The 21,332-nt window shown below is 37.0% G+C and overlaps 1 protein-coding gene across 12 annotated transcripts in view; it reads left to right on the plus strand.

Moving 5' to 3' along the window:
- Window positions 1-21,332, plus strand: part of LOC115455707 — a 150,202-nt gene that overhangs the window by 81,804 nt on the left and 47,066 nt on the right. For all 12 annotated transcript variants that reach the window (XM_037436684.1, XM_037436685.1, XM_037436692.1 and 9 more), the window contains one exon: window positions 19,252-19,440. In XM_037436684.1, the coding sequence (XP_037292581.1) occupies window positions 19,252-19,440 (189 nt within the window). The remainder of the gene's footprint in view (window positions 1-19,251; window positions 19,441-21,332) is intronic.

A 21,332-nucleotide genomic window follows, 5' to 3' on the forward strand; every position in this document is an offset into this window, starting at 1 on the left:
GTAATACGTCACACAGATAAGAACTTTAGCTACATATGTTACGACTCAAATTAGACTAAGTCTACGATACTCTTATAAACTTTTGCGACTATTATTTCGATATAGGTCAGGTCGTAAACAATTTCATACTATAACGAGCGTACAAAAGCATCACCAAGTCTTAAAATGGGTGTAAATACAACAGAGAACATATTTTGATGTTCAAATATGTTAAGATTTAATACTTATATAACAGACTTGAATACAAGGTAGGCAGAGAGTCAACTGTATCGATACTGCGTGGAATCTAATTTTATCCAATACGTAAGCATATGAGTTTATATAGCATACTCAAATTCTAATTTCAAGCAACTTAGTTATGAAATTTAGAGTCTTATAATCCTCAAATGAATGAAGATCTGGATTTGTTTAACCATGTGCCTCTAACTAACATGAGTAAAAATATACCAGACTTTAAGGAAATATCATCCAAACATAAAAGGAAAATAACTCAATTATAACGAAATTTCCATCACGGCTCCGTCCATATATGAATATGTTCTTGGAATAAAAAATAGCCTGTAGCATTCGAAGATAATGTAGTTTCCTAATAGTAATACAATTTGCTACATCGGAGCACTCATTCCTATCTTCAACTTCATCTAAATAATAGTAATAACAAATATTATTATTTTTGCCGTTGTACCAATATATAAACTTGCATGCTGAAGAGGCACGTCTCATTGCTAATTGTAAAAATGCTACGACATTGTCTTCGTTGGAGGTCCTTAAATAAATAAATATACATATAAACCTCAGAATAAAAATGGCTTTAGTTATTATTCTGAGGTACAAACGAACTGAAAATCTGCTGTGCTGTGGATAGCGACCAACGTACGCAAGGTGTTTGCCTCCACAGTGGCCCACGTAAATGTGTTCCGGAATCAACCTGTGTATATTTGGCTCCAACAGGCCGGCATAATTGTGTCGACTGTCGAGGGTAATCATCTCTTGTCAGTCGAATTAGACCACACTTCACTTACCATCAGATGCAATGGTGTCAATTTGTAATTTGTTGTCAATGAATATAACTAGAATTAGCAGATGGGGATTCGAAATATTGTTGGTTAAATTACAAAATCTACGTGCGTAACATTGTTGTGATAATGTCACTTGTTAGTAGGGGAGATGCCCCATTATGTGTAATTTTCGCGTGATGATGCTAATTTTAAAATAGTGGAGGATAAATGACATAGCCTTGGGAAATATGCAAAGCTATGTACTTATCCTCACGCTTGTATCAGTATGTAAGTATTAGGTTGGTATGAAAGTTGGCATCCTGTGTCGCCTCTTCGAGCCAACACCACAAATCACAAGCGAAAAACTCTGGAAAAAGTAGTTCTAGAACTGAAATCTAATCTCGGACTAGGGGCCTCTCGAATCAACCAGGCCGGCATAATTGTATCGACTGGTGAGGGATAATCTTCTCTCGTCTATCAATGCTCTATGTGGACATTATGTGTAATGGAATTACGTAAAAAAGACGTTTGAGAATAGAGACTATCCCGCCTTTATACCCACCACAGCAACTCCTGTAAGCCAAGATCAATGGCAGTTTTATGACTCCGAGCGGTGAAGCTTGGCGAGTCTCAGGGATCACTAATCTTTTACCGCAACGAAAATAATCAAATAGAAAGATAAGGAGGAGTTGGAAACGTTTGAGAATAGCAGTAGGTAAACTAAATCCATAGTAAATTTGTAGATATCGACAACCTGGTGGCAAACTAGACGGTGATTCCGACTACAATTACGTGAGTAAAACCGTGTTGCAATCTTTTTATTTAATATGTCTCGTGAAGTGTTATTATAAATAAATATAAGATCAGCCCTGTATTATATGCTGTCCCGCTGTTGGGCACGGGCCTCCTCTACTACTGAGAGGAGTTAGGCCTTAGTCGACAACGTTGGCCTAGTGCGGGTTGGTAGACTTCACACACCCTCGAAATTCCTATAGAGAACTTCTCAGGTATGCAGGTTTCCTCATGTTTTCCTTCACCGTAAAAAAAGCGATAATTCACAAAGAATACACACATAATTTTATAGAAAAGTCAGAAGTGTGTGCCCTTGGGATTTGAACCTGCGGGCATTCGTCTCTGCAGTCCGTTCCACAACCAACTAGGCTATCGCTGCTTTTTAATAATTTTAAAGTAAGTTTTAATAATATTAAAGCTAGTGTCAGTAAACGGAACTCTAAGACAGATGGTCGTTCCTAGATGCCCCCTACTGCTCGAGGTGACCTTCCGAACGTGCCGCCCTTCACTGTTCGTTTCGACTAGTTTTTATAAACGGATTTTGTATAGTTCTGTTTTGGTTGTTACACATTGGTGAACAAGGTTAGATTGATATTTTGGGTTCGTGATTACTTTTCAAATGTGTAGTTTTTTAAATGTGTTTTGGTGCTGGTTTTTGTTCCTAACTCTACTATAGAACTATTATTAAATACCTTTACTGCTATGATAATGAAGAATCCGATTAGTGTAAAAATCTGCATCGGAGCAGTGGTACTAGACTGGTATGTTTTAACAAAAAGGTATATATTCGTACAAGTTTATCGAGAGTATACGCAGAACTGTATGTTAACTGCACTTACATTTCTCCGAGTTTATGTTTTTAGTTTACTTGTTTATAATAGAACGCGAGCCTAGCGTGTAATTATATGTTAGGTTAGGAACATAAGTCATTAATTAGGTTTGACGATATTATAATATCAGTCTACTACTGAAGGGCCAGGCCTCAGTTCATTTTCATATTGGAAAATGTGAACTAGGAAGTCAATTTAAAAGTTACCGTTTTCGGACACTCATGCACCAGTGCATTAAAATAATACGTAAGTAATTTTCACTTGACAGCTTTTTCGATATTAGAAAACACAAAAACTAGTTTCCATCGGTAAAAAGGGTCGTAGTCTAGCGTTGCACGAGACGAGTGCGTGCTATCTAAAATAATAATAGAAAGTTTATTTTTATAGACGTTTTTACTACTTAGTGCACGCAACTATGTCTGCCTAGACATCAAAGAAATCTGGAACGGAAAAAAGTTGCTTGCGGTTTCGTGATGGTTATTTGTTAGGCCTTTTCAAAACTGTACTAGCTGTAACATTTAGGCTATATGGCGAAACGCGGCAAAGTCCATTAGGTAGTTTTTTCTTTATTATGGTAGACAACAAGGTGAATCACCTCGCGGTACGTGATCACTTTAGTTCATGTACAACCTTTGTCAAGGAAATTGTGGTTACGAATGCTGTTTTTAAGAAAGAAGGGGAAGGGATCTGTTGGGCCTCCGAAAAGATCACTTACAATACATTACGGAAATGCAAATTTTTAATTATTTAAAGCCGACTGATTTGACTTCCGTAGTCCGTTGATGTAGACAAAACTGTACCTGCCAAGTGATACAAACTTACAAGCACACATTTAAAATAGGATATTTATAAGGCATTACAGAAGTATATAAGTTTGTTTGGATATTGACTTCGTGTACGAAATGAAAATAGTCAAATCAAAATACAACAATCTATGTTGCTTAACATTATATTTACTATTATTGTAAGTCTATTCATTATTAGAGATTAGTGCAAACAAACTGATAAACTTTTGGTCACTGGTATATTTAAATGTTCAATACATTTACCTATTTAAATATGTTTCTTTAATTTATTTTTATAGTTCAAGCGATAAGTTTTCGTTTTAGATGTTCAATTAACTTTGAATTTATATAATTTCCTTTCAAATTTATATTATAATGAGTTGTAAATATAAATATTGGATTTTAATAAAAGAATATTTAATTTAAGCGAAATTAATATCAGTGAGTTTATGACTGCAAGACACGAACGTTTTATTTCGTTTCAGTACAACTATGGACAAATATTATCTATTTTTACTTTACGGATAACTTGTATCGTACAAAAAAATACAGACGAATTGACAACATCCTCCTTTTTTGAAGCCGGTTAAAAATAACATGAACCTATTTGTATTATAAGATCCTTTTTTATAGCACATTAATATTGCTATTTAGATATATCCGAAGTAAAATAAAAAAATCACATTTTAATTATGTATTATAACGTTATTACCGTATTGCTACTGTTTATGGACAGCAATTTTCATTAAAAAAACAAACACGCATCCCGCCTGTGTCCACAAAAGGGAGACATAAGGTGCAACCAGGGCACCCAATTGTCTCCTGTGTATACCGTCCAATGATGTGAAAGGGGCGGTCATGTCGTTATAAACGAAACACCAAATACCACTTTACCCACTACGAGATTTGAACCCGGCACCTTAACTTTGTCATACCGCGCACGCAGTACAACTATGCGATCGAAGCTCTCAGTCATTTAAAAAGTACGCATAAAATAAAATCATTTGCCTTATGTTTTCATGGAAAAAAAATTACTTATGTTCACGAGACTAGCTACTATGTTGTCATTCAGTCCGCGCGCGGGTCGAAGTCCACGAGGTTCAGTGACACATCGATGCGAGACGCGCACGACTCGTGTCGCGCAACAGAGCTCGCGTCATCCGGCAACAATCGATTGTTATAAAGTAAAATTGTTAAGTTAGTGTTCTTTGATTTGTTAGTTCTATTTGGGCAGTTATTATTAGATAAAGCTAAATTATATTTTGAAGAATTGATAAATGCTTAAAGTCAACAACAGTAATATTCATTATTATAATGTAATTAATAATATTACAAAGTAAATATGCTAAAATGCATAATTACCAAAACGAATGTAACCTAATTCTATTTATAAATATTTATAAGTAGGTACTTATTCTATTTTTAAATTTATTTAGTTAATTCTTTTTCGTTTTTGGCAAAGGCATTATGGTATTAGTCCGCAATATTACTCAAGTCATTAAGCGTCATTATTGTGTCAAATACTAGACAGTATATACGGGCTTTTAAATATTGTTACCTACGGCCAAGTATAATAGTCACAGCGATCGAAACATCCATCAATAGTATACCGCGAAGGATGCACGTTGCAACAGAAAAGTAAAAGTTGCATGAAAGTAGCCAGCTCTGGTTCTCAGAAGGGGCCAACGCTCGCCGTTTCCTGCGGTATTTACATATTGTTTATAACACGGGGTTTGATTGTGATGCGCTTTAGATGTGTATGTCATTGTCCAGGTTAAAGGAAATTGCGAGCTAAAAGAACTTTAAATAGTAGTACTTATTGCGTCAAATCTTTCTTATTTATTATCGAGGTTTAGGTCAAAGAATATCATCGTTAATTTCTTTGTTACAACTTTACTGGAATCATGCAATTTGAATCCTGAAATACGTTTAAGTACAAAATGAGTAGAATAGTTTCCAAATTGTTGTCAATATATTCTTCATGTTACATGCGATTTTCTTGACTTTTCACATCGGATTGTTGAATTTTTTAATACATTTGAAAAGAACTGGCGGCCACCCAAAATATGAAATGCTAACAATACCATCAATCTAGATATGTCGACGATACGCGATCTAGAGCCTTCAGCTTACGTATAACCCTTAATGTCTGAACTATCCATTGTAAAATTAGTTATTGTTACTAATATTCATGTGAAAATTTGGAATGTTATAACTGATAAACTACTGAATGGATATTATTGCAATTTGGCATTCAGAGAGACAAACTCCTCGATTAATATACATAATATAGCATATGTTTATAGCCGGTCTTTTATTCCAGAAATACACACGATTCATTTCCAATTGTTACTGAGTGGTGAGCAATTACCATCAGGTAATCCAGGTCGTACGAACCTTCCTTAAAAGACAGTAGCTCTGTGGTAGGTTACGCATTCAACACGTAAACTGCCAGTAGCTTCCTGCACTGCGGTTTTCTGTGCGGTCTTCATAATTTTAAAAGGAAAGTTTTCCTTGTATTTATTTACGTATAGCTAGGGGATTCACCGAGCTAAGGAAGTGCACAGTCCCCGATAAGAAGTGAGACAAACACTGAGTTATTTTGATTAAGAGAGCTTCGTTGTCATTGACCACACTCAACATTATAAAGAACCATGATTAGTTCAGAATGTCAAGCGCATTGTAGTTACTTATAGTCTAAAGTTCGAAATTGTGACAGACGTGGAGCTTACTCCAACGGTTTAAATTCCTCATTTAGTTATAAAAAGTGCCTATGTTCCCTGTCTACTCCCTAAGTGTAGACGTGTAAGTATCTCCAGCAGAAGTCCGCACGCCGCCGAGCGCACGTACGCCATGACGCACCGCCACTCGCCATTCCACCGACATCTGGACGATACGTGAGAGGAAGCGTAAGCAGTTTGCCTGCATGTACAAAAATATTTAAAAGAGAATGAAGAAGACGGGAAAGAAGATAAAAGTACATAAATTAAAGAAGGTAGAGTCATAATTGGTGCAAATCAAAGGGTTTGCCGTCCTATGATGTAATAGGTGATTTCATTTCGAGTTCCATATTCCCGTGGAACTCTACGTTCATAACTCTACGAACGTTAAACTCGCATTCATGGGAATCCGTTCTTAGAGACGATATTCGTTGCACACCATTAATACGACGTTTTGTCTAACCGATTATATACCAGGTGACTCCGAAATTATAATGAGTCTTTCATATGTATAATGGTTGCTACTCAAGTGTCCACAATATTGGGATCCCTTTCATTAGCCCAGGAACTCAGGGTAAACTAACTCACACCAACGAGTAGTAAATATTTAAACCTAGAGGAATTCTAAAATATTTTGGATGCTGGTAATCTTATTAAGAGTATAAAATGCCAAATCTTCGGTGCCAACATGGTAATGTTTAAATAACACGTTCGAAACGTCCTCGACACGAAGGAGGTCACTCCGGGCTGTTCGTAAAATAGATCGCGCCGGAAACAGCGGCGCTTCACTCGTGACGCGTGTCCGGACATCTGACGATGTAAACAACGTTATTTAAACAATATCGAGGAAGTTGATAGTAAGTCGACGACTAACCATAGGCCATACGGTCTACACCCTGACACATGTTAGTTTATTACCAAAACTGTCTTCAATGTCCTTAAAACCAGAAGATTTTGTGATTACACACTGGTCTTCAAAGTTCCCACATAACCAGACAGATTCTTGGGTATGAAAAACCTACTTAGGAAATATGTAAACAGACAATAGTCTTCAGTGTTGTTAATGGAATGATGAAATATTCTGGGCTAGGCAGCCGGTCGGGCTGTAGTTACGCCATGCGTGGGAATACTGTTTATATCTGTGACGTCACATCCTGCGCAACGTGTATGCTCTTTCATACTTTTATTTTTCCTGTCCACGTCTTGTTTTTGATATCTTACTAAGGATTTGATTGTTTGCGGCTATTGCACAGTTTTTATTTTTAAGTAATTCACTTATAAATTCATGCAGTTCAAAATCCCAATGTCAATTACCGTATATCAATGATGACATTTAAAAATCCGTAAGAGATATCGTAAAGGTTATCCGTAAGAGAAATCATAATATTATCTGTATTAAAATTCTCATTTGGCTGACGTTAAATTTCAGGTACCCAGAATAAGACTAAAATAACATATAATCATTCGTACTTATATCGATTTAATGCGAGACGACCACCAAAACGGTACCACATCTTCCCGAATATAGCCGCCATATTGAAGCGGGTTGGCGCGAATTTGCATAGAACCGTTAACGACACCAAAAATGTACGATAACACACGAAATTGACTTTAAAATGGCAACGTTCCTGTTTTTTTTGGGAAGTAAACAGAATGGAAATTATAACGATTCGTAACAGTTCACGGTAACTGTACTCGGTTGATTCTGTGCTTTTTTGTTTCGCATTTCGATCGAAGGAAGTTTGTTTATTCAGCCATGTCATTTGTAGTTTAAAGTTTTGTTTGCAGATTTTACGAAGCAACAAAGAAACAAACGTTACGGTTGCTTTAAATCTATAAATTAAGTTGTTAAAATTAAATCTACAATAGTTAAGGTAAAATGATAAATTACAAAGCGTTCTAAACCTATATGTTATATAGCGCGTTAGTACGTGCATAATATTATATATTTTTAGATTTTCCTCCAAATAGAAATAATAATAAAAGAAACAGAGCGTCCGTAAAACCTGTATCCGTGTGGATAAAAGTATCATTCAATGCTAATGACTTACGCAATGTTTTGGCGCGTCCATAAATTACAGAGCGCCGACATTTTGTTCTCAATTGCGTTGTTTGTCTATTGCTGCTAGGTTTACCCGCGCTTTTTTTATTATTTATAGGCCATAGATTACGAAGCGTGTCGGCGATGATTGTTAGTTTGTTCTTTATGACCGTTCTTGCCGTTTGTGCCATTTTCTGTGATGAATCACCATGCATGTTGTGTATGATCTTTGGTAAATATTTATAGATGTCAGTTTAAGAATAGCTTGGCTCCGTGATTCCCCCAGCGTCATTCCAAAAGGCCCGATCTTTTAGATATTTAGCTTGTCTCAAAGTGCATTTAAATATAGTAAAAGTCTAGGCAAAAACGTAATAACACTATGTTAAAAATAATACCTTTGTTAGCATCTGTCTACAATATAATTATTGACATTTTCATATTGTTTAAATGAACTTTTCTCGTTTCCTAAAAACGGTACAGTTATTGATTCGAGGTAAATTTATTGTATTAAATTAAAAGCCTTGACCTCTTTCAAATACCTATCTATTCTCTGTAGAGATCGTCTTAACTGGTTGTACGTTTGAAAGTTTTCCGAACGGTGAAACCTTCAACAAATATTTCAGTTGATGATGCATAGCGCAAAAGTGTTTATACAAAAAAGAAAATTATGGCATAGAAACTAACTTCGTTTACTGACAGGCGAAGGTATAAAATCGTACTGCCATGTCTTAGCGTATAGAAAGTGGATGTAAAAAATAATTTGCTACCATTTAAAACGGGTAAAAATTGAGCTTTCCTTTTTTAATACCTTTACACACTTTCGTAATTCCTTTGTCATAGATGTTATATTTTGTAATTAATTAGTTTTTGCTCGCGGCTTCACTCGCGTGTAAGAGTTTTTCCAGGATAAACTTCCCGCTATATATTATCCAGGGATAATCGATATCCTTCATAGAGTCTCAAACTATATCAATATTAAATTTTACCGAAATCCTGTTGGTTGGTCTTGAATTTATTGCGCTCAGACAGACGCGGTGGAGAGACTTCGTTTTATAATACGTTAGGATGTTACTTGCTATTGCAATTGTGATTCCGCGCACTAGTAGGTGTTAAAAAACAGATATTTTTAATAAAAGTTGCTCTAATGAACTCCCAAAAGAAATATCGACGCTGTAGTTTTAAGCGGTAATAGATATTATCCCTCTCTGATTATATCCTCCTATAATCTTATTATTTAAAAATTAATACCGCCTATTTTGTCAATTCAGCCTTCAGTGGAAATGCGGTACCATTAAAATTTACAAGTTCCTAAAGGCAAGAGGCCACGTATAAGTTATAAGCCCTGTACATAGACTACGTTACATAGAGCTGTGTACGGTTCATTGTTCTTCACAGTTGGGCAGAGCTATATAGAATGGAACTATGTCATCCATTTCATAAACAATCATGCATTCTATCCATGTTGGGATTCAAACAGTAAAATAATAAATGGCTTACAATGTTTACGATTACGCATTAATAATTGTAGTTTCTAAAACTGCGACTATTATACATAGAGTAACGATATTATTATTTTATTTTTTTTGTTTCGTGATCCGACTATCGTAGATATATGATGCATAAAACTTTCCTTGGGTATCGCACCCCATCCCTCTATAATTACTTGCCAGTAATACGTTGGGTAACGCCAGCCAGCTGCGTTTCGCGGCCCGACTGCCCAACATGCCTGTTTCTGATTCTTGGAACGGTGCACTTGCTTGCGACGCGGTACAAAAATAAAAATACAATGGACTCTTTCCCGCCATTCTCTCAGCTTAGCGCAACATAACCTAGAAACAGTTGGATTCGATATTAAACTCTAAACTTGGATCTATAAAGTCGAAATTGCATAGATTGAGTTTGTATTTAGAACGTTGTTCCACGGAGAAGGATGCGTCACAGAATGGCGTCCGCGGAGCGAGCTCGGCGCGGGTCATCGCGCTAACGCGTACACTGTAGTCTGTACAGTACACGTGTATTTCTATAGTTATGGAGTCGGTTTTACGTTACGTTGTTGCCAGCCGGTCGCTACTCGCCGGCGAAGGTCACGGGACGATCGGCGCTCGGCGCTCGTTGCACTATCGTCTTGTCGATGTGTCGATGTTCGCATTCATATTTACAATTTTGTAGGGTTGATGACTGGCTGTTACTCCAATGTAGATTAGGGTTGTCGACGAAATGTAGTTCTCTCTTGTGTTGTGCAGTTTTTACGAGTTTATCTTCTAGGGTTGACAACTTTAGATAAATTAAGTATTGTTGCATGGAGTTAAATTGTTGTAACTTGCATTGTGTTTTCTCTCTATTCTTGCGTTTTATTTTTGCATGAATGCGTATTGTATATTCTATAAATGTTTTGTAACTACAGGATTTCGAAATGCATAGGTATTTTTTATTTAAAATTGTTTTTTTTAAATCCTATGAGGCAATGTTTGAATACCGCGCGGTCTATTTTTCATATTGCTTATCTATTGAGAGCAAAGGTTAATTATAATAAAAGAATGTGAAGTATCTTCATTGTTGTACACGACAAAGTGCATAGCCCCTTCTAGGGTTAAAAGTCTGGTTCTTACAATTTTTTTTTTGAATAAACCTAGGCTGAACGAAATGCGCTGAATCTCGGTCTATCCTCTCAGAACAAAGCATGAGACATACTCTCTTCCTTATTTTAGATGCAGGTTTTCATAGATTTTTTATCGTAACCATAACATTAAAAGTAGAATAGACTAGGATTGTCTAGCGTGGGATCAGGACGATGTAGTATTTAAGTCGTATAGGGCTTCAGGCAGGGCTTCGCGGGGCTTAACGAGCGCTCTGAGAACAAGGCTTAGCACACTGGTCACTAGTCGCGACTTCGACTTGATACTGATTTCACGCCACCGATTTATTTATTTATTTAATAATATCAGCCCTGTATTATATACTTGCCCACTGCTGAGCACGGGCCTCCTCTACTACTGAGAGGGATTAGGCCTTAGTCCACCACGCTGGCCTAGTGCGGGTTGGTAGACTTCTCACACCTTCGAAATTCCTATAGAGAACTTCTTAGATGTGCAAGGTTTCATCACGATGTTTTCCTTCACCGTTAAAGCGAACGATAAATTTACAAAGAATACACACATGATTTTAGAAAAGTCAGAGGTGTGTGCCCTTGGGATTTGAACCTGCGGACATTCGTCTTCGCAGTCCGTTCCACACCCAACGAGGCTATCGCCGCTTCATTTATTTATTTATTTAAATATATTTCTCCAATAGTACACACATTTCTGGTTTATAACATTACAGTAGTAAAGTTACATTCTGATGTGTGTATCAATTATAGGAGTATACAACATTCACAAATTAATACGCAATGTTGATATTTTACAACATTACCGATGTGAGAGAATAAAACATATTTGCAGTGTTACTGACGCTTTTTATTAAGCCTCTTAAGTTTACGCTTTTGTCGGGCGTCATCTTCATCATTAAGATGGGAAGACGCGAAATTATTAGCGTCCATAAGTTTAGTAACTCGTGCGACCTATCATTTTATACATAAACCTAGACACAAGAAATCGTGTTATTTTTTATTGAATTCACAAGATCGGTCGACTTGGATGTTAAACTAGGATCTCATGGGTTAATAACAATAATTATAAAAAGAGGATAATAGGTGTCGCAAATAAAAAAAGTTATAAAACAAACGAAGTAAAAATACTCTTAACAAAATAATTCTCTAACAATGTTATTTACGTTTGAAACGAATCGTGGCGATAAGCCGTCAATCACAATTAGTTTAATTGCGTTTCATTATTGAGTCATATATAGATAAATATATATCCGTATGAGACATGTGGACTTGTTATTGTTGCCATTAGAGCAATGCTACACAGTTGTGTTTACGACATGAGTTTGACTACAACAGGGGCCTTATTCTCTATCCCGCACGTTATTTTAACAGTGCGTAACAAGCACGTAACACAACGCATCATGTTTAGGACTATAGAAATTTGGCTTACAGAATACCATTCCACGCACATTTCTCGGAGATAACATGACAGGGCCGCGTTACACGCTTACACCATCATACAGAATAAGGGCCCTGTCTCAACTCGACGTGGTATTAAGCGATGACTACAGACAAAACTTATACTCAATTGATCTTTATTACATAGTCTAATTGGACAAAAAAAGATGTAAGAAACTAAAGTGTTCCCAGAATCGAACTTACTATCTCCCATTCTAAATATTCTCCGCTAGAAGGAGGTGATAAGAATAGTGACTACAATATTGATGGCGAGAAAGCTGGCATAGCCATAAAAGCCAATGTTTAGTCGCGCTTTCTGGAGTCAATGTAATTTTGGCGAATTTTAAAAAAAATCTTTTGTTAATCATACAAATTTTTTTTCTTATAATTTTTATCTTTTACTTTTTCTACTACTTCATCTCAGAAACGGACTTTTACGCGAAACCGCGTTCAATAGCTAATACAATTACAAACACAATTAATGAAATAAGTAAAGTGAAGTTTTGTTTTTCTTAGCTACTACCTACATTCACTGAACAGGCCCTTTTGAAATTGATCGTCGAAAGCCAATTCAGTGAGTGGCTCGGGAGGAAGCAATCAATATGTTCGTTTGAAAGGCTATCATTGTATTCGAACGGAGCGGCGACGTAACGCCGAAATTTTCCACTCAACAACATGTAGGCTCAGTTTGCTGCTGAAGAAAATATACCTTAGTAACAAGAACATCTCGATAAACATGTAATATTTCAAAAAACAGGAAAGGAATATGTTAGTGTTAATGCTTTATTAACAAAACAAATTAACTTTAACCTAAAATCGGCCGAGTTCATTACACGATCAGTAAATAATGACGCCAACTCGTCAATTCGGGCTGAACGCGAGTTCGAAATTCAAACATCGAACAAATAAGTGAAGTGTAAAAATATCCCAAGTTGACACGCTGTCGGATGGCGTCAAGGTCGGCGGGGCGTGTGGGCGGCGCACGCGAACGTACACATGTGGCTCCGTACGTTCTCACACGGGATTATTTAAAGATTTTAACTGACAACTTGGACTGAGACGGTGTGAGTTTCCCTTTTCGTGCAGGTAGTAGAAAACTTACATATCAATTGGATGTTCAATAGTAAGGGACGCGAATTGGCATTTAGACAGGTAGTCCCAAGTTTAGGAAATATAGAACCTCTTTTTGAAAAACTTTTCACATCATGTTGTTAACTGACATAGGCATAGCAAATAATATTAAATAGAAGCATTTGAATCAACACTGTTGAGTAATGATATGAACATACGCCTTAGTCTGACTCACTTGATGAAGTTGTCAAACAAGCTGGAAGGTGTGTGGGCGGCTTTACATTCCGCTGACAGACGTGTCGTGTGTGATTGAAACCTAGGATAAGTGTGGTTAATTATTTTTCACTTTACTATTCCTTTTTAAATGACCATTTTTCTGGACATTGGAAACAAACGATTTTATCGTGATGTGATTATATAAGGATTTAATAGTCTGCCGTGCATCCTGCAATAAATAAGTTAATAATCTTCATGCACATTTAATGTCCGGCGTGATATTTCGACTCTAATTCAAAAAGGACGAAATGTTACATCCAAATCTGACAAACTGATATGAAAAATAATACAATACAAAAAAAAGGTGAAATTAAGGCGATACCTCAAGGTCCATTTTCATACATTTTGTTTCGGCTTTAATCTGGGTAACTGAACAAGTATTGGCAAGTAAAGAATTTAAATTTAATATGACGAAATTTTAAAGGCAGAAATATCCATGATTATTAATTATTTTTACATTTTTCTTTCAACTGCGAGAACTAATCACTAACTAGACGTGAATTTAAATTCTTTACTTGCCAATACTTGTTTAGTTACCCAGATTAAAGGCGAAACAAAATGTATGAAAATGGACCTTGAGGTATCGCCTTAAGAAACCAGTAGCAAATATAACAAAATATGATCGTTTATAAAATATATATAAAAAATATCAGCCTCCTTCAAACTAGTGATCTAAATGCTAAAAAAATTTTTTTAAGGCCTGCCAACCTTACGAAGTCTAACTAAACTACGCAAACCTCACGGCAAAAATACAAGTTTGAAACTGCTACGCCGCGCCGCGCCGCGCCGCGCCGCTTCGGTGACAAGTCCCTGGAGGGAACTTTCTTGTTTCACTCGCTATTAACGAGTCTACGTACTTTTTGTTGGTAATTTTCGTTTTTTTTTGTGAGATATGGCACGAGAATTAAAATGTAATTTCCTCTTCAGCATATTATTGATAGTTAAATCGAATAAATTAGAAAAACAGGTGAAATAATAAAGGAATTAGTCACACATATAAAAAAAAAATTCGTTAAATAAAAAATTAATAGAAAAATGTCAGCCTTCTTCAAAGTAGTGAATTAAAATTCTAAATGCTTAATAAGTCGATCTAGAATTTTTTATGGGAGGCCCATGTTCAGTAGTGGCCATCCTACGGCCGATGATGATGACGAAGTCGAATAATGCTGGTTGTCAGTCGCGTGCGACATTTGTATCATGTATCAACATGTTTTCTATATATTCTACAGAAATATGTTTACTTGCAAGCCACGACCTAGAGGTTTCTTCAAAACCTCAAATCTGACTCACAAACTCCAAGATACGTTATCTACAATAACAAGTAAAGTAGCAAGTCACAGCGTTAACCCACATACCCAGCGGTTACACAAAGCAAAAAACACCAAATGGTTTATCAATTGCATTATCTGTTATGAAAGGCGACCGATTTCCGCGCGCTGTTTGTTTTGGTAACACGCGGAGGTGCGGTTAATGCGTGATTCCTTCGCATAATTAATTATAGTCGTCACTGCTCACTAGTGTGCATTGTCTATGGAAAACCACGGACAGAGGTATTTGTTTTTTGTAGAGTCGTTTCCGTAGTATAATTTCAATTAGGGCCTAGGTTTAAGGAAGACAATCTAGTCTTAATGTAATTTAGTGCTTAAGTATTGTATATAAAGATTGTGTTCTGTGCTATGCCTTTTGTTAAATTAAAAAAGGGATGATTGAAATTCGGGTTTTAATTTAGTCTTGTGTGTTTTGGTATGCGCAATATTTTTATCATTCAGTTAAAGTTTTTATACTAAAAGTTCGACGCTCTGTAACCAGAGACGGTAATATAACAAAAAAATATTTGCACAAGTTTTCCATTATTTCCACACAATTACCACATATCGCGAAAACACACAAAAAGCGAACGCTAATAGCCGCCAAAGTAAAGATCCGCTTTGTAAAGGTAACGGTTGAATCACCTGAGTTGTGAATCACCGGTGCACTCGCACAATGCAGCGTGACTCACTCGGCGCCTGCGCAGCTTTGTGCACTCCTTTTGGCGAGTTAATTTATACCGGTATGTAGTACGATAGGTGACATATACTTGTGGGTATAACATTGCGTATAAAGGATGAATGAAAGGTCAATTCAATTCTCATTAGGACGATTGTTGGTTGTTTTTGCAGCGGAAAACGGAAAAATGCCACTGACATCTAGAGTATTATGCCAGGGCTACGCCGACCTTAATTGTGGTGATTTCTGCACTTTCTCCACTATTCTCACTGATCACTGTCTTGTCATTTGGAGGTCAAAAAATAACCCGATTCCTTTTCTTAATCATCAAAACTCGTTCGGGGTCAACACAAAATATGAACTCTAGAATATAAAAGCGGCACGCAATGCGGCCATTACAAAATATTGTCTCACGCATGATTACAAATGTAGACGATACATAATGTCGCGTGGTTGTGCGGCGTTCTGCTCAAGGGCAGGGCCGGATTTGGATTAATTTGCATTTTAATTATGTCATTATAAAATACTGATTATATTGTATAAGTGGTGAATGTATTTTACGATTTATTTTTCCTTCTTCATGTTTGTGACATGATTTGATTTGTATGTCTAGCCCAATTTCAACTGGACTGTAGGACGTGTATTTTGACATTGTTTTTTTTTTTAATCGAAGTAATAAAAGACAATGACAAATAGAATGCTTATCCAGAACTATAACGTTTTTTCATCGATATTGGAACGTAAGACCAACTTAAAGCGTAAGAAGATATCCACCCAACCGTCTACAGATATACAAACACTGGTCTCAACTCTCAATAAGTAAAAGGATCCCACGACCTCTTCGTCGGCTCTCGGTCGCCGCGTCACGTAGACCTTCGGAGTGAATCATTAAATTACTGGAAATGAGATTTGTAACTGTTATTTAACGAACGGTTTAATTTTTATTACATTATAAACACTACGCAATGCTATTAATTATGTTATTAAAATGTATTTTGGTAAACCAAAAATAATTCTGTGTTTTTTGCATAAATTAACAGGTTATTGATGAAGGATTTATCATGTAGTAATGAACATCGAATATAAGTGTGAATTTTGACACATTTTTACAAAGGCTCATAAGGTCGAGATTCAAATCGCCTTTAATTAACACATTGTCGTTGAAACACTATTCTTACGCAACATCTGTTATGATTGAATAATTTTTAAACAATACATATTTGGTAGAGAGCCCTCAACCCCTTAACGGATATCTAACTCCCGCCCTGCCAAGTTCTATAAAGAAGCGAAATTCTTTAAAAACGTCATATTTGCCTTAATTATCAGTGTTGTTTAAATTATATTTAAGCTTCACAACAAGCATTAATGTCGCAAATCGTCTCACAGAAGTCGAATGAAAGTTCCTTGTTTTTTAATTTTAATTGGGTAGGAAGTTTCTTAACTCAACCAAATGTTAATTAAACTTCGGAAAGGTCTTGTACGTGTGCTCTATAATTCAAAATGACATTATGGCACATAATTTACGCGTACGGCCATTTTATTTACGTAATGTGGGAAAATGTTAGCTCGAATACAAGGCTTTGATTTGGTATATGTACAGAATAATATGTTGTTTGAATAGATTTCTTTAATATCTTCGAATGGTATGAAAAAATATGGTTTTAATATAAAACTTGCAGATACAAAATAACTTGTACGGAAATATATCAAATGACTAACTGCCTTCTGACTTATACAATATAACAATTTACCTTTTTCATCATCTGCTAATTTATTACGAGGGACCTTTTTTCCATAGCTTCCACAGATACATCATTAATTTATTTTTCCATAAACAACCGTCTTGTCCAAGAAATATGAACTATCAATGTCGATACACCGTTACCTGACGCACGCCGCAAGCATCCGGGGACTGGTCGGGCCGCTTTTCGGCTCGGATCCTTTGTGACAGGCTCCGTGCAAACGTAAAAAGCTTTTTCGAAATGATTTTGGTATAATATTATACAGGGCAGTTTTGAGTTCACTAGATGTCGCTCTTAGTGGTTGATAGAGATTATCTGTGATTTTTTCATTGCTTTAAATGACGAGACGAGCTTGCCGTTCGCCTGATGGTAAGCGATACGACCGTCCATAACCAGTAGAAACGCCGTCCCACACCTTGAATTACAAAGTATTGCTTAGTATTCCACTGCGTTCGCCATATTGAGACATGAAATGTTAAGTCTTATTATGTCCAGTAGTTACACTGGCTACAATGTCCTTCTATCCTGAACACAACAGTAACATAACACTGCTGCTTGGCAGCACAAATAGACATTGCAGTGGTGTCTACCCAGGCGGACTCTCACATATGAAAAACCTACCAGTGATTTTAATGGTGTCATTGTCAATATTGGAATTAAAAGATACAAATAAAAAGGATGATTTTTTCGTCAGTTATGGCCGCGCCTGCAATGACAAAGTAACTAAAATCTTTGACGGCATATTTAATATCGAACTTTGTATAGTCATTGCCGTTGTAGTCATTGCGAAAATCAAAGATTGATAATGCTCAGGAACTATAGAAGTCGCTGTATACGAAGAAGTTGCCGAGTCCGTCCGTGACACCGCTGATTGAACGGTAACATCTCCCACGCGAGCTAACTGCGCTCGTAACTGGACGGCGAATTTGCCAATATTTCGTGTTGCTATGCTATTGTGATCTTTAATGTTTCGAGGCTCATAGAGTAAGATTTTTATAACCATTTCGTGGGTGTTAACTAGTACTGTATTACTACTTGTACTGTGGGTAGAATTTCATTAGAATAAATACTGTTTCGATGTGGATTTGTATTGGAGTTCATTCGTTTCTCAGCTAGTTCATCGCTTTTTGCGCTGTGGGAGCTATCAAACGGAGCAGAAATAATCGAGTCAAGTAGCTAAATAATTCTATCATCAAATTTTTGGTTATAACTTTGATCAACATCGTTTGCTTGGTTACAAGTCAAGTGAACAAAATCTTTTTTGCCTCCAATGTCAAAGCATTTGTCCCTGAACCATCATAAATCGATTACAAAATAAACCAAAATCGATAGACGACGTCCTAGAAACAGTCAACGACCCGACAGATGAATCGGACACCAAATAGTTCGTTTTACGACCGGATGTGAGGTTTCGCTAGTTTTAATGGTTGCGCGTATTTTTTTGAACATGCGGTTCGGAGTCGTGACTAAGCGCTGACTACGGGCGTCAATTTTCGATTAACTTCACAGGTTCGAATTCTGTTGAGGCATGCGTTTTGGTGTTCCACATTATTTGTGTTAGTTATTGCATTGTTTTGACTTTACTTTGTTTAGGTTTTAAATTAATTATTTCGGAATGTGTGGCTTTAAAGAATTTGTTAACACGTATTTGATAGAATAAGGATAGTTTACATACGATAGATAAATTCCTCCAATGAGAAATTGGTAATCATTGTTTTGATTAAATAATCTTACCATTGGGACGTACACTGAACCCGATGGTAAGTAGGTACAGTGTAGTCCAAATGCACAACTGATGAAAGTGCTGGCTCTTTCGTTGATCGGTAGAATTATGCCTTACGTCCAAGCTGACACTGGGAAGGCTTCTATTCCAACAAGAGAGGAAGCTAATTCATCCTCAGCTCCTCATACCAGTTAAGATACAAACTTGGAACTGTTTTTAAGCTTTCTTCTGTTTGTTTTCAGGCCCGGGCAGACGGATCACGGGCACGGCGGCGGCGGCGCGCTGGCGTACGGCGGCAAGCCTGCGGGGGCTGTGGTGGCGGCGCCCCAGCCCAGGCCGCCGCCGGCCGCCCCTTACGCGCCGCAGCCGTACCCGCCGGCGCAGCTGCGGCTCCACCAGCCCGGATATGGATCGGCGGCGCTGTCTTATAGGTACCTGTCACTAGTGTTTACTTGTCCTCTATCGTGTGAGGACACGGCAAAGGGACCTCTCTGCACCTGATGGTAAGCGGATTGGGGTCCAGATAGAATGTTGGTTGAGGAGAGATGATTATCCCTCGCCAGTCAATACAATTCTGTCTGCCAGTTTGAAATCGGATATACACAAAATGATCCCGGAACGCGTCACACTTACGAGGGCCACTATGGCGGGTTTTATAGTGTGTACGGTGGTACAGCAAGCAATACTAGCAAGTGGCAATAATATAGGACATAATGTGGACGTACCATAAAATAATCTTAATTTCTACTGTTTGAAGTCTTCGCCTTCTGCCAACTGACCACCTAGAATCATCAAGGACTTATTTGCGCTTTATACGTCCTAGAGATGTCATACAACATTGAGGATGCACTAATTTGCACTAGTATCTAATATTTGATAAACAGCATTTTTTTCCGTCTGTAAGATAGAGGAATCCGGGTTGAGATGGTATTCGCGTAGGTAGAACTGCCTAGTGGCAGATGAATTAACTGTTGTAAATTTTTATTTAGCTAAATTAGTCATGGATCCAATCTGAACACGTGTTAAGGAAATATGGATATATGTAAGACTTTATGAGTCATTTAGGCTGATCTGTAAAACTTCGACTTAGTCATAAACAGTTAACAATATTTGTTAATGCTTACGACTCAGTGTGGAATCCCGACATTTGGGTAATATTTAAAAAAATTACACCAAAATTAAGTGACCTTTTTAAAATTTTAATTGCCCATAATAATTTCTAACTGTACTTTACGAAATATTGCTACATGTTGCCAGTCGCTAGACAACAAAATATTACGTCTCATAATCTAAGTAATCACACTACAAAAGTCTCATGAACACGTTGTATGATAGCAGAAATAGACAAAGCTATCCAGACTGGCAAGCGAAAGACTCCCCAGTACTATATAAATCTTTCTTTTGACTGTTCCAAACTTGACTCGTTTTATAGTTTTGGGTTTGAACATCATTAACATGTGCGAAGCAGTTAACGCTCGTTATGTCGCGGTTCTTAGTAAAATTTATTTACGTTTTACATGTGTTTAAGTGTGTGTTTGACGCGAAGTGTGCAGGGTGGGCAGAGTTCACCGACTTACGAGCTAATATAAGCCATAGATATTCCTAAAGACTACTGGTAAAGAGGAGTGGTAAAGTGTAGATTTTGTGAGGTTGGATTATGGTTGTAGTCTTTCAGAAGACTCGGGTAGTACTTTGTTGTATGCACATTGAAATTGTCGTCTTACTAAAACCCCTAAAGAGCTAATTTTTTTTAAAGTTTTTACATCCTTTAATATTTCATGTGGCTTCATGAGCGATATAATGACAAATCAGTCTTGCATCATGTGTATTTATCAATGCATGTGATAGGAACTTACACCATAAAATAGATAATATTTTGAAAATCAAAAGCTGTAAGTCGCTATACAAGCGTATTCTATTCTTCATCTACCATAGAATCAGTTCCGTTCTAGAAAGTTCTATGGCAGGACGAGGCAGAATAACAATCGACCGCCGTCAGATGAAGGCAACAATGTTTCGTTGCAGATAACAAAACAACGCCATTGTATTCTATAGGGTTGACTTCTATAGAAGACTTTTGGGTCATATTTAGATTGGCAGTAGAGGAGACAGTTTCAATTCTCGGAAGTAAATATGGCTTTAAGAAAAGAGGCTCGCTGACTACTGTGGTTTGTGCCTTAGTCCACCGCGGCGCGACAGTCTTCACTTACCTTCGAAAGTGTTCTGGAGAATTCTTAGGTGTTTAGGTTTCCTCACAAACCTTACAGGGACTTTGTCAGGGACGTTACACTGCTGTTGACTGGCTGACTTATGTACTGCCGAG

This window comes from Manduca sexta, chromosome 9 (genome assembly GCF_014839805.1).
Source record: "Manduca sexta isolate Smith_Timp_Sample1 chromosome 9, JHU_Msex_v1.0, whole genome shotgun sequence".
In the NCBI taxonomy this organism is placed as follows: domain Eukaryota; kingdom Metazoa; phylum Arthropoda; class Insecta; order Lepidoptera; family Sphingidae; genus Manduca; species Manduca sexta.